This window comes from Nothobranchius furzeri, chromosome 3 (assembly GCF_043380555.1).
Source record: "Nothobranchius furzeri strain GRZ-AD chromosome 3, NfurGRZ-RIMD1, whole genome shotgun sequence".
NCBI lineage: Eukaryota > Metazoa > Chordata > Actinopteri > Cyprinodontiformes > Nothobranchiidae > Nothobranchius > Nothobranchius furzeri.
In genome coordinates this window covers 87428539-87441258 of record NC_091743.1, presented here as the reverse complement: position 1 = coordinate 87441258, position 12720 = coordinate 87428539, and the positions used below count along the sequence as shown (strand labels likewise).

The 12720-nt window shown below is 46.2% G+C and overlaps 1 protein-coding gene across 41 annotated transcripts in view; it reads left to right on the top strand.

Annotated features, from left to right (window-relative positions):
- The window catches only part of ank2b (ankyrin 2b, neuronal), a 202816-nt gene that overhangs the window by 144793 nt on the left and 45303 nt on the right, over positions 1-12720 (top strand). For 30 of the 41 annotated variants that reach the window (XM_070549708.1, XM_070549707.1, XM_070549706.1 and 27 more), the window contains 5 exons: positions 395-479; positions 725-828; positions 2585-2623; positions 8345-8569; positions 10557-10655. In XM_070549708.1, coding sequence (XP_070405809.1) covers positions 395-479; positions 725-828; positions 2585-2623; positions 8345-8569; positions 10557-10655 — 552 coding nt within the window. The remainder of the gene's footprint in view (positions 1-394; positions 480-724; positions 829-2584; positions 2624-8344; positions 8570-10556; positions 10656-12720) is intronic. The other 11 variants (XM_070549730.1, XM_070549731.1, XM_070549711.1 and 8 more) reach the window with 3 other exon arrangements.

Sequence of the window (12720 nt, the reverse complement as noted above, 5' to 3'; positions counted from 1 at the left end):
CTAACAGCCGATGTCCGTCCTGTTGAAAGCCTCACCGTTCAGCTAAATGTTGAATTACGAAATGAAGAGTGTGTGAAGCAATGCTCGCTCAGGGATGAACGTACCAGTGGAAGTGTTTTTTAATTTAACCATTAGAAATGAGTCACACCCCGCCCTGGCCCCGAGTCTTTTCCATTCTCAGCTGCGTTAGTTTTTCCAGTGACCTTCCCTCCAGAGTCAGGCGGAACAAACACTAATGAATCTGGTCCGGAGTTTGACAATGATCCTCATCTGTGCTGCAGAGAAGAAACGTTGAAGTGTAATCTAATTACAGCTGTTCACATTCATTTCCCTCCTCTCTGTCGTGTTCATGACCTTCACTGGTTTGACTGTTCTTCTCTTCTCTGTGCACCAGCTCAGACAGGTCCTTCACCCCCACCCACCACGGCTACTCGCCTCGATATGAAGGCGCGATGGACGAGATGCTCACCAGTCACCAGGTACTGTGGACACATTCTGATGTGCTCACCCAGGCAGAAACAAATCATCCAGGTGGATCTAGACAGGTTTCCATAGAAACCAAGAGGTTTTTTTAGTACGTTGTACGTATGTACTCTGGGGTCGATAAACTGGAGACATGTAAACACAAGGTCTGCTGACCTTTGACCTTCTCAGACATCTGCCCACCGGTCCTAGTGACGCACTAAGTAAGTCTTCTAATAGGAGTGTTTTGGTTTGATTCCAGGTTTCATCGCTCACCAGGGAGAGTGACAGGGATTCTTACCGACTGAGTTGGGGCACTGAGAACTTGGATAACGTGGCTTTGCCTTCCAGCCCCATCCATTCTGGGTAGGGACACCGACATTAATACTGTTACACCCCTCCAGGACTAGGAATTACCAGGAGGGCCAACACAAGTGTGGTGGGAGCAAACACGAGGACAGATGAAGAGTTCAAAAGGAGTTTATCAACTAAAGGTGTCCCTGGCAGGAATAAATAAGGAAGATGAAATAAAAATGCCAGAGGTCCGATTAAATGTAATAATAAGTATAAGTCACAATGTCTGGGCAGGGCCCCACACACATACGATACCCCGCCTGTGGGTAAGTTTTCTCCGTCTGGTCCTGTGTTACTCCACACGGGACAGACGTCTCACGCTCTCCCCTTTTCTCTCTCTCTCTGGAAGCCGTGGTTTCTCCTCCAGGAAAGATCTCCGTGTCGGTACAAAAGCAAGTCTCATTATTTCTCTCTCTCTCTCTCTCTCTCTCTGGTTGTGTCAGTCTCGGTCTCAGGCTTTCCCCCTCTCACCTCTCGGTCTCTCTGTTCCTATTCCTGTTCCCGTTTAAGCATTGCTCGGGCGCCACGGAGGCCGAAGTGGACAGCCAGCTCCTCCAGAACACTCTTCCGACACCCCTCTACCGCCTCCCATGAGGGAGCCTCCAATATCTCAGTCAAACTAGTCATGATCACACAAGAGGAGAGAACACCACATTACTTCGATATCACAACCAAGCACTATAAACTTTTACACCGTCAAAACACGATTTCCAAACTCCACACAATCGTAGGATATTATTACTAAAAGTCTCGGGTGAAATTAAGTAGTATTTAATTCAAAATCCCGGACGAGCCCCCATTTGTTACGATCCAGGCTGTCTAGTGGGTCTGGGGTAACAAGGAGGACACATGCTTGGGTATTTAAAAGTTAACAAACACGTTTATTTACACCAAGGAAACATAAACACAACTGGACTAATCGACGGCAACTAAAATAGTAAAATGAAATCAACTCTACTTAGCCAATATACCTAAAAATCAAGGAACCCCCTGCACACACAAGAACATTAATGTTCATTTCAGGGAACCCCTGCACCTAAAAGACACAAATTGGCTAAAAGAGATTAAAACAAAAGCACGCCGAGGAGCCGACAGGACAGAGACCACATGTCCAGCCTGTTGCTCCCTGATGATGAGGGCTGGGTGGCTTTTATGCAGTGAGTCCTCATTCAACTGCTGATCGTCATTGCCACCAGCTGGGACTTCAGGGTGGGGTCGGACAGGTGTGGGGGAAGCCAGGTGCTGCAAAACAGCTCATCTCACACAAGAGGGATAATACAGAGGAGTAAGAAATGAAATAAAAACATACATGGCACCAGCCATAACAAATACATTCCTATCTGATGAACACGATCAGTCAGCAACACTAACCAAGTCATCTGATTTGATAGAAATGTTTGGATTTATTAGAAAAATATGCTGACTCCGCGTTTGAAGACACACTTAAGACTCATTCAAACAGATGTTTGGTTTGAAGAGAGTATCCAGATGTGATCACGGCTGGTGTCATCCTGGGCCTTGGTTAGGAGTGGCCCTGATGACAAACCTGAGAGTAGTGTTGGTTTGTAATGTGAACAAGAGAACCTGAACCAGTTCTTCTCTGTGGCAGCTCCAGTGCTAAGGTCGCCCAGCTTTCATGTCTACATGCGACAGAATCAGAAAGGAGGAGATGTTTCTACAGCATCTCCTCCTTCTCCTGCTCCCAGCTTTTATCTTTTATCTACTTGACTTGTGATTCCTCTCTGTCTGCTGTGGTTGTTGTTTTTAGCCGTTCCTCTCCTTGCCATGATCATGGAGACCACAGCAGGTGACTCTTTGCCCCTCGGTTTAATCATACTCCTCCTCATCTTCATCAGTCACAGTGTGCTCTCCTCCAGGAGAGGTGTGCTTTTGTCACCGTTCTTAACAGACATCGCCTCAGAAAGCTCCACTTTAGTCCTCACGCTGTCACAACAAGGCTGAACGATTCACGGCGTTAATTCCAAATTTGACAAAATGAGATTTTCTATCTCAAAGGCTGTGATTTGACTGCCCGCGAGATCTGGGAAAGTCACGTGCTGTGTGAGCACCTCAAACTAGGCGGGGACTGGATGTAATTTTCACTTTAGAAGTGGGGGCCCTGGGGGTGGGGGGTGGGGTGGGTGGTATCTTTACAGTATGCTCTAATGGGAAACAGGCTTCAATACAAACGGTTGTTTTCCGCTTGGTCCTAGAGCTCAACCAGTGTCAATTTAATATAGCATAATACTGTTTTGGGATGGTTAAAAAGTGCAGGGGTCAAAACTTGACTTTAGAAAAAGTGTGGGGGGGGGGGGGGGGGGGACATGTCCCCCCTTCCTCCCCCGAAAATTACGTCCATGGCGGGGAGAGAAGACAACGCTGTGATTGAAACAGAATCCAACGCTGCACAAAGTTTGGCACCATACCATACCTTACCATATTTATTTGTAAAAGAACATTTTAAATCAGCATGTCAGCTGACCAAAGTGCTGCACGGGGTAAAACACAGGATTAACATTCACCCTCACACAGAGGGTGCAGGTTTAACAGTCAGAAAAACCAGTAAGATCTAAAATAAAACTCTAACCTGAAATAAGTAAAATGCAGCACAAGTCGGCCAAAAGTTAGATGAAAGAAATTGGTCCTTGGGCTAGATTTGAATTGCACCAGTGGAGGAGACTGGTGCACGGACAGAGAAAGTGCATTCCACAGTTTGGTGCAGCGTAAGTGAATGCACGCCGCCTCCAGCTTCGTAGCTCGTTTCAGGAACACAAAGGAGTAGCTGATCAGCAGACCTCAGTGACCTGGAGAGGATGCATGGTGAGAGCAGCTCTGTCAGGTAGAGAGGAGCAAGACACCGCAGAGCTTTAAAAGCAAACTTTACAGTTTTAAACGGCACCCGGTAGCGCACAGGGAGCCAGAGTAGGTCAGCTGGAACAGGTGCGATATGACGGCGTCTGCTTGACCTTGTAAGAAACCTCGCTGCATCATCTGCCAGCGGCAGAGGGCGGATGCATCAACACCAATGAGAACTGAGTTTGCATGATCAAGTCTAGAGGTGAGGAATGCATGGATGACACATTCCAGGGGAGGTTTTTTAAGAATAGGATTTAGACGGGTTGTGCGATGGAGCTGGAAAAACAGGATCTAACGATAGCATTAACGTGCACAGACATTGTCAGGTCGGCATCTAACTTAACACCAAGACTAGTCACGCAGGTTTTAAACTTTAGGGTAGATAGATCTAAGTCATCCAATGTGTGCACAGTGTGTTTAGGTTTGAAAAGAATGGCCTCGGTCTTATTATCATTAACATTAGAAAGTTGGTCCAGGAGACGTTCATGAAGAAGTTTGGTTGAACTTGACTGATTTAGAGCCAAATAGATCCGACAGTCATCAGCATAAAGATGGCAGTTCAAGCCATGCTTTGCCTAAATGTTTCCCAGTGGCAGAATGTAAATAGGAAAAAGGAGTGGACCCAGAACAGAACCCTGGGGCACCCCCCAAGGGAGTGGCACAAAAGGTGGAGAGCAGTCACCTACATGGACACTAAAGCTAAGAAGGTCACGGCTGCAGACCCACACCTGCAGCCATAGACTATTCATCACGTCTTCCTCGTTCTTCACGGGCCGTGATGCTCTTGGATGAAAACATCTGCTTCATTAGCTCCTGATCAGCTGATGATAGCTTCAACACACCGCGCTGCTTAACGCACGCATTTTCTTATCAGTAACATAAACGACGTTTTGATAAAAGAAGACGGTAATTAATTTGTTTGCTCGTTACTGAAATATATATATATTTAGTAACGCGGTTAATTTAAACGGCGTTATTCCCATCACTGCTCTGTTGGGTCTACAGCATGCAGCGACTGACACACTGAGGGTCTCCGCCCACCCGGCCAATCATCATCGTGTTTGTAAGCGCGTTACCGACACCTCCCTCTCCCAGGCTGCAGCTGAAGTGTGGCGGTCAGAAAGCCTCACGCTGCTGCTCAACGTTCGACAAGCACATAGTAACGCACAACCTTCCGTCCCCAGTAACGGCAACGGCGTTGCAACAGTGGGAAAAGTAGTTAATTAGATTATTCCGTTACCTATAAAAGAACGCCGTTAGTAACGCTGTTATACTTAAACAGCGTTATTCCCAACACTGCTCGCTGTAGGAACCTTATCAACACCTCAAAAAAGCATCTAAGATACCAAATAAGAGTCACACGCTAGAACACTAGCCGCCAGTAAACTCCCTTTCAGCCCACAGAGAACGCTGACTGAGCCGTTTAAGAATAATTTATGTGTAATACGTCTGATGTTGTTCCTAATAATACAATGAGTTATTTTAGTGCTTGCATTAATTGTAAAATATGAGAAAATAATAATGATTTCAATTGCAATTTAGAAAAAAGAAATTGTAATTCCATTATTTTCTCAAATCGTTCAGGTCTAAGTTACACCACAAAGGGCCTGAGGCGGTCCGGTAAAGAAAATGATCCCTAAACTGGTTTGGACTCACTGAGACGATGAAGGTTAAGAACACGTGTTTCTGAGTCAAGTTGTTCCACTAACATGGTGTGTGTGTGTGTGTGTGTGTGTGTGTGTGTGTGTGTGTGTAAAATTAGGTAGTTTTATATCTGCACCCCTTCCACGGCTGTGAAGGTATATTTTCTGTTAAGTACACTAGTGTGTTGGAATATGTGTGTGTGATGCGTGTGCTATGCGTGTGCACCACTTCCATTCTGCATGAGGAAAACGTCTTGGGTCACTTCAGGTTTCCTGAATGTAAACCAGGTCTGAGTGGTGAGAGAACAGACACCAGAGAGAATAATAAAAGTTCAGCCTTTTTAATATTTATGATCACACTTTGTTTTTTATTACCAGTATGCCTATTATCCCTAAAACAGATCTCAGTTCAGTTCGTTTTCTGGACCTATAGGGCATGTTGTGATCTGTGGAGGAAACCCGAGCACCCTGACGAAACCCACTCTTGCATGGGGAGAACATGTAACTCCACACATCAAGAACAGATCATAATTAAACCTGTCTCTAACGGGGTCAGATGCTCTAGTAGTGATCAGGGTTGACCGGGAAAGGCCGATGGTAACTGGAACGCTGCGTAAACGTCACGAGGATGAATCCCAATCTGTGATAGATCATCATTTATTCGGCTTACAGATAAGGCCTCCTGAATGTTGTGTTTTAATAGAAATCAATCACAGTTCAAGCCAAGAGTTTCCTTTACATCGTTCCTTCTCATCTTGGATATTTAGTGAATATTTGCGGATATTTCTCTTTAGGAAACAGCCTAAAATTACTGATAGGAAGCTGGAGAGACACTGGTGGGACACTTATAGGATGCTGGTGGGACACTGGTGGGACACTTATAGGATGCTGGTGGGACACTGGTGGGACACATGTGTGGGATGCTTGTAGGATGCTGGTGAGACACTGGTGGGACGCTCGTGGGACGCTGGTGGGACACTGGTGTGACGCTGGTGGAACACTGGTGGGACGCTGGTGGGACACTGGTGGGACGCTGGTGGAACACTGGTGGGACGCTGGTGGAACACTGGTGGGATGCTGGTGGGACACTGGTGGGACGCTGGTGGAACACTGGTGTGACGCTGGTGGAACACTGGTGGGACGCTGGTGGAACACTGGTGGGATGCTGGTGGAACACTGGTGGGATGCTGGTGGGACACTGGTGGGACGCTGGTGGGACACTGGTGTGACGCTGGTGGAACACTGGTGGGACACTGGTGGGACACTGGTGTGACGCTGGTGGAACACTGGTGGGACGCTGGTGGAACACTGGTGGGATGCTGGTGGGACGCTGGTGGAACACTGGTGGGATGCTTGTGGGACACTGGTGGGATGCTCGTAGGATGCTGGTGGGACACTGGTGGGATGCTCGTAGGATGCTGGTGGGACACTGGTGGGATGCTCGTAGGACGCTGGTGGGACACTGGTGGGAGACTCGTAGGATGCTGGTGGGACACTGGTGGAATGCTCATAGGATGCTGGTGGGACACTGGTGGGAGACTCGTAGGATGCTGGTGGGACACTGGTGGAATGCTCATAGGATGCTGGTGGGACACTGGTGGGATGCTCGTAGGATGCTGGTGGGACACTGGTGGAATGCTCATAGGATGCTGGTGGGACACTGGTGGGAGACTCGTAGGATGCTGGTGGGACACTGGTGGAATGCTCATAGGATGCTGGTGGGACACTGGTGGGAGGCTCGTGGGACACCGGTGGGAGGCTCGTAGGATGCTGGTGGGACACTGGTGGGAGGCTCGTAGGACGCTGGTGGGACACTGGTGGGAGACTCGTAGGATGCTGGTGGGACACTGGTGGAATGCTCATAGGATGCTGGTGGGACACTGGTGGGAGGCTCGTGGGACACCGGTGGGAGGCTCGTAGGATGCTGGTGGGACACTGGTGGGATGCTCGTAGGATGCTGATGGGACACTGGTGGGATTCTCGTAGGATGCTGGTGGGACACTGGTGGGATGCTCGTAGGACGCTGGTGGGACACTGGTGGGAGGCTCGTAGGATGCTGGTGGGACACTGGTGGGATGCTCGTAGGATGCTGGTGGGACACTGGTGGGATTCTCGAAGGATGCTGGTGGGACACTGGTGGGAGGCTCGTAGGATGCTGGTGGGACACTGGTGGGATTCTCGTAGGACGCTGGTGGGACACTGGTGGGAGGCTCGTAGGATGCTGGTGGGACACTGGTGGGATGCTTGTAGGACGCTGGTGGGACACTGGTGTGACACTGGTGGGACACTGGTGGGATTCTCGTAGGACGCTGGTGGGACACTGGTGGGATTCTCGTAGGACGCTGGTGGGACACTGGTGGGATGCTTGTAGGACCCTGGTGGGACACTGGTGTGACATTGGTGGGACACTGGTGAGACATTGGTGGGATGCTGGTGGGAGGCTCGTAGGATGCTGGTGGGACACTGGTGAGACATTGGTGGGACGCTGGTGGCAGAACATTTTGATGCATTTTCTCACATTTTTTTATTCATAGTTAGTTTTTCCATTAGACTTTTGCCAGTTCTCCACGAGCACTACTCGGCCTAAAACAGCTCAGAATCACGGTGCTCAGCCTTGCTAGCTACCTCGACGGAGCAGGGACTGAAAGTAGACGAGACAGTAGAGGGAAAATACCCAACCGTGCCCTTGGGAACAGCGGTCGGCCTACTTGGTTAAGCGGCCCACCGTGACAACGCCAGGATGCCAGACGGACCCGTCGACCCCTGGGTCGGGCCTATCTTTGAGTAGTGCTCCTGGAGAACCACCTGAATAGGTGACATACAGACTTCATGATTTGATGAACAGGAAAGCCTAATTTTACTGCATAAAGGGACAAAAACACACACTAGTATACAACCTTATTTTCTAAACGTTAATGACTTCAGTTCAAAGGTCAACCACTAATTCTCTGGTGTCTGTGCTCTGTCACCCATTTGTCTCTGGAGTCCTCGTATTATTGCATCTGTCAACATGTCCTCTCTTATGTCAGCTTTCTGGTCAGCTTCATGGTGGATGCCAGGGGCGGAGCTATGCGGGGCTGTCGGCACAACGGCCTCCGCATCATCATTCCACCAAAGAAATGCAGCGCACCAACTCGGATCACCTGTCGGCTGGTGAAAAGGCACCGTCTGGCCACCATGCCCCCCATGGTAGAAGGTGAGGGCCTGGCCAGCAGGCTGATTGAAGTCGGACCCTCAGGAGCCCAGTTTCTTGGGTAAGGCAGAATTAACATATATATAACATAAATCTAAACCATAAGAATAAAAATTAATATTTAGAATAAACTATTTATATTCACACATTTACATTTCCACAAGAATCAATCACATGTAAATGTTGAAATATAAATAGAGAAGTTTTAAACAAAATATCAAGCGAAGATAGAAATCCACACATCCATGCAATGGAAGCAGCCTTTCAAAATAAAAGCAGAAAGAAGAGATCCTGTCTAAGCCGTAGCCGGGGTTTTTTAAAAACAAATATCCGCCCCTCCAAAAATTTGCATCCACACCACCGCGTTTTAAAAACAAACTCGTCCACACGTACCCGGATAAATACGTTGTTAAGGACATGCCAGACCTGTAGGCGGCAGTACTTCCCCCGTTCTTAACCTCGTCCTTCGTCTGTGGTCTTCCGCAAGGAGCAGTAATTCCACTTGCAAAAACAAACAAGCAAAAAGCGCTTGGACAATTGATGGATCGGGTAGTGACAGAGCGCAGCTCTGAGGGCATCCATGCTGTCGGCTAGCATAAACACAGGTCGCATACGTGATGTCAGCATTTTTTTGTCGCGGAAAGTGACGTTGCGGACCTTAAAACTCCGGTTTTGTCCGTCCACACGCAGACACCCAAAACGGAGAAAACGCAGATCTTCACTTTGGCCGGAGTTTTTAAAAAGATCCGTTTTCGTGTGAAAAAACTCCGTTTTCGTGTGGATGACAGACCAAAACGTAGAAAAATATCTACGTTTTGGCAGATCCCCGGCTACGTGTGGACAGGGCCTCAGGTTATGTTCACCCTGCAGGATAACAGAGGGACCAAATCTGACTTTTTGGCTTTAAAAGACAATTATCTGAGCCTTAAAGACAAATATCATACTCCTGGTGCCAGGATCTGCCACTCTGCTCCTCAGCATGTCCTGTTTTATTCCATAACAGCTGCAGTCTAACTCTGTGTAACTGTAATCCCTAACCCCTAGCAAACACACCTTCTTAATAACCGCACCTGCACTTTTGCACCATGATTGCTTTTCTTTGTTGATCCAAAATCTGCCCTCTAGTGGTGAAGTTTGAGAATGTCTCATGTTATGGTTGCAAATGTGACTCTAATGAACTATTTGGTGATACAATTAGACATTTCTTACTGATAAAACAGACTCTCTGTGATCCAAACCAAAGAGCATTGTTGTGATTATTATGTGATGTGATCAGCAACTATGATCATTTCCTGCCTTTTTTTAGAAGAAAATGGAGACTTTCACACATTTAAGTCAAGATGGTGTACTCTAATTAAAGGCAACAATAACAATATGTAGAATATATATTTATAATTAAAAATCTGCAGTTTAATTACTTCAGAAATGATTTATTTCTTGATTCTGTGCCCTTTTTAATCTGTTTCTGTGTGAATTCTGTGCATTTTTGATATTGGTGCGTTAGGGCCACTCATGAGGAAAGTCAGTCTTTGAGGAAGACAGTTTTGTTGTTTCTGGCTTTTTGAGATGAAGGTTGAAAGTAAAATAAATTGATTAATTATTAAATAAAACAAACACTTGTTAAATAAAGCAGAAAGGACAAAACTAAACGGGTTGTAAAAACAGACCAGAGCTAGAGTAAAGACCTATCCATGATGCCTGCTGTTAAGGGGCTTGCAGCTGGATGTGAACACAGGCTGGTGATTTAAGCTCCTTTAACCAGATGTTTGGTGGGTATTCATAGGGACCGGGTCCGGGTTCTGGGGAGGGTTCACCACTTGGACTCGAATGACTTCGTTTCAGCTGCTTTCTTAACATTTTCTCTCTAGTCTCAAAGCTAGGAAACCAAAACTCTTCCTCCTCGTTTTCCTTTCTCCTGAGTGACCCCGATACTCCGTAGGACTTTGGGAAGTCGAGGACATGCTAAAGAAGTTTCCACCCAACCAAAGACTTGTGTGTGCTCTCTCTTCCTCACTGCTGCGTGTCTGGATGCTCGCTCTAAAACACAGTAAACTTCACCTCCCCACTGCCCCCCCACCTCTTAATGAGGGAGAGAGTTTGGTTAGCAGAATCCTCCAGCTTGGTCCACCAGGGACAAAGTTCCTTGGGTAGGCTGTATAAAAATAACTTAACATATGAAACAATCCATGGATGCCATTCTCAGTATTTGCCTTCCACTCCATGTTTTGTTTCTGCATGACTTCTGTTCTGTTGCACGTTGTGTCCTAGTGTCCCGTGTCAGAGTTCACCTGACCTTCTAGAGATGTTCTGTCTGTTTTCATGCCTCGTGTCTCTTCAGAGAATGTCGTTTTGTGTGGAATTTAACAGGCTCTGTGGCCTCTGAAGAGTGAAATAATTGATTAATTAAAGTAATGGTCGACCGATATTGGTATATTGCCGATACCGATTTGTAAAGGTTGTGGTAAGCCTAGCGTTGGGTACCGAATTCGGTACTTTTTAAGGTACAGACCGAATTCCATAGTACCGACTGAGCACCGATTCACGTCATTTGAAACGGTGCCTCGTTTCGGTACCCGTCCTTCATAACGAGAACTTGCCTGGACAGCTGTGCATGCGCAAGAGCGTTATGTCGTCGGTCGCTGCGAGCCAGTTGTAAACAGAGCAGCATGGTAGAAAGAACGCACGCTAACGCTTGGGTCCACTTCACTAAATGTGATGGGTAACTGGGTGATGATGAAACCAGCGACAACGATCTAAGTGAGACATCCTCATCTTAATCTGCTCCGGTAGGTAAATAAAATTTTTAAGTTAACGTTAGCTTGATATGTTGGCTTCCGTTCCGCTAATGGTGCGTTCGTTTTCTCCTCGGAACTCCGAATTTCCGACTAGAAGAACATGAACGCGCTCTGAAGTTTGGCTTCACTTTACTAAATGCGACGTGTGATTGGGTGAAGATGAAACCAGCGACAACGATCTAAGTGTGAGGCATCATCGTTTTAATCTGCTCCAGCAGCTAAATAAACTGTTTAAGATAACGTTAGCTTGATATGTTAGCTTCCATTGCCACCATTGTTATCAGCTAATGGTGCGTTCGCTTTCTCCTTGGAAATTCAAACTTCCCAGTAGGAAAAATCAAATGAAAAAGGACGGCAAAAGGAATGAAGATACACAGTAAATTTAGTTCACAGTAAAGATGTTTGCTTCAGTTTAATTATCAGCTTATAAAACTACAAGGACGATGTTAAAATACAAACAGTTGTATGTTATTTATCGTGATATTTATCAAATATGGTTATATATTGAGAAAAATATATATTTAATTATAAAAGAGAATTAAAATATTAAACACTCAAAAGTATCTAAAATTGGTACCGTTAAGTACCGGTATCGATTCCTAGGTACCGGGAATTAGTACCGAATCGATTCAAATGTCAAAGGTACCCATCCCTAGGTAAGCCGATGGCTGATTTGTGCTGCCGATATTTTTTGCCAATTTTCATGGCCAATATCTCGATGTTTTCCACTAATAACATCAGTTGATGCTCGAAATTTCAGAAGCTGAATTAGTTTTTGAAAACTGAACTTAACCAGCTGTTAGATCTGAATTTTGTGCACCGCTGTGTTAAAATCGGACATCTAACTAAATAAATCAGTAAACCTACCAAGTATTAAATGTTCAAAATGCTAAAAATAAACACTTTTTAACTGTGATTTTTTTTTTTACCAGCAGTGGGCTGCCCGGGTATGTGTCTGACTTTAAATCGCCTGAGGAGGAGATATATCGGTCGACCCTTAATTCTATTTTGAAATGTGCGGAAACACATTTTTCTGATTTCTTACAACAACATCAGGAGATTTCCCCAATGAACGAGCTTAAATAGATCAAATGTTTTTACATGACAAATGTAGCTAATGCGTGCAGAAGAACAGTGGCTTCATTATTCACCAGCCTTGTGCTGGGCGTGGGTGGGACACATATTAGAGGATTGGTTACATGTATCGTAATATAATGGTGAGGCCAACGAGCCCTTTAAATACCACATAAAGGTTTAAGCTGTGCTTCAGTAGTGTCTCTGTTGTACGTGGTGTGTGGTTGTTGAGCATGAATATTGTAGATGTCTGTTGTAGCTAACCTGTGCACATCTGGTAAGTATCCAAGTACCCATGGACGTAATTTTCACTTTAGAAGTGGGGGGGGGGGCATTGGAGTGG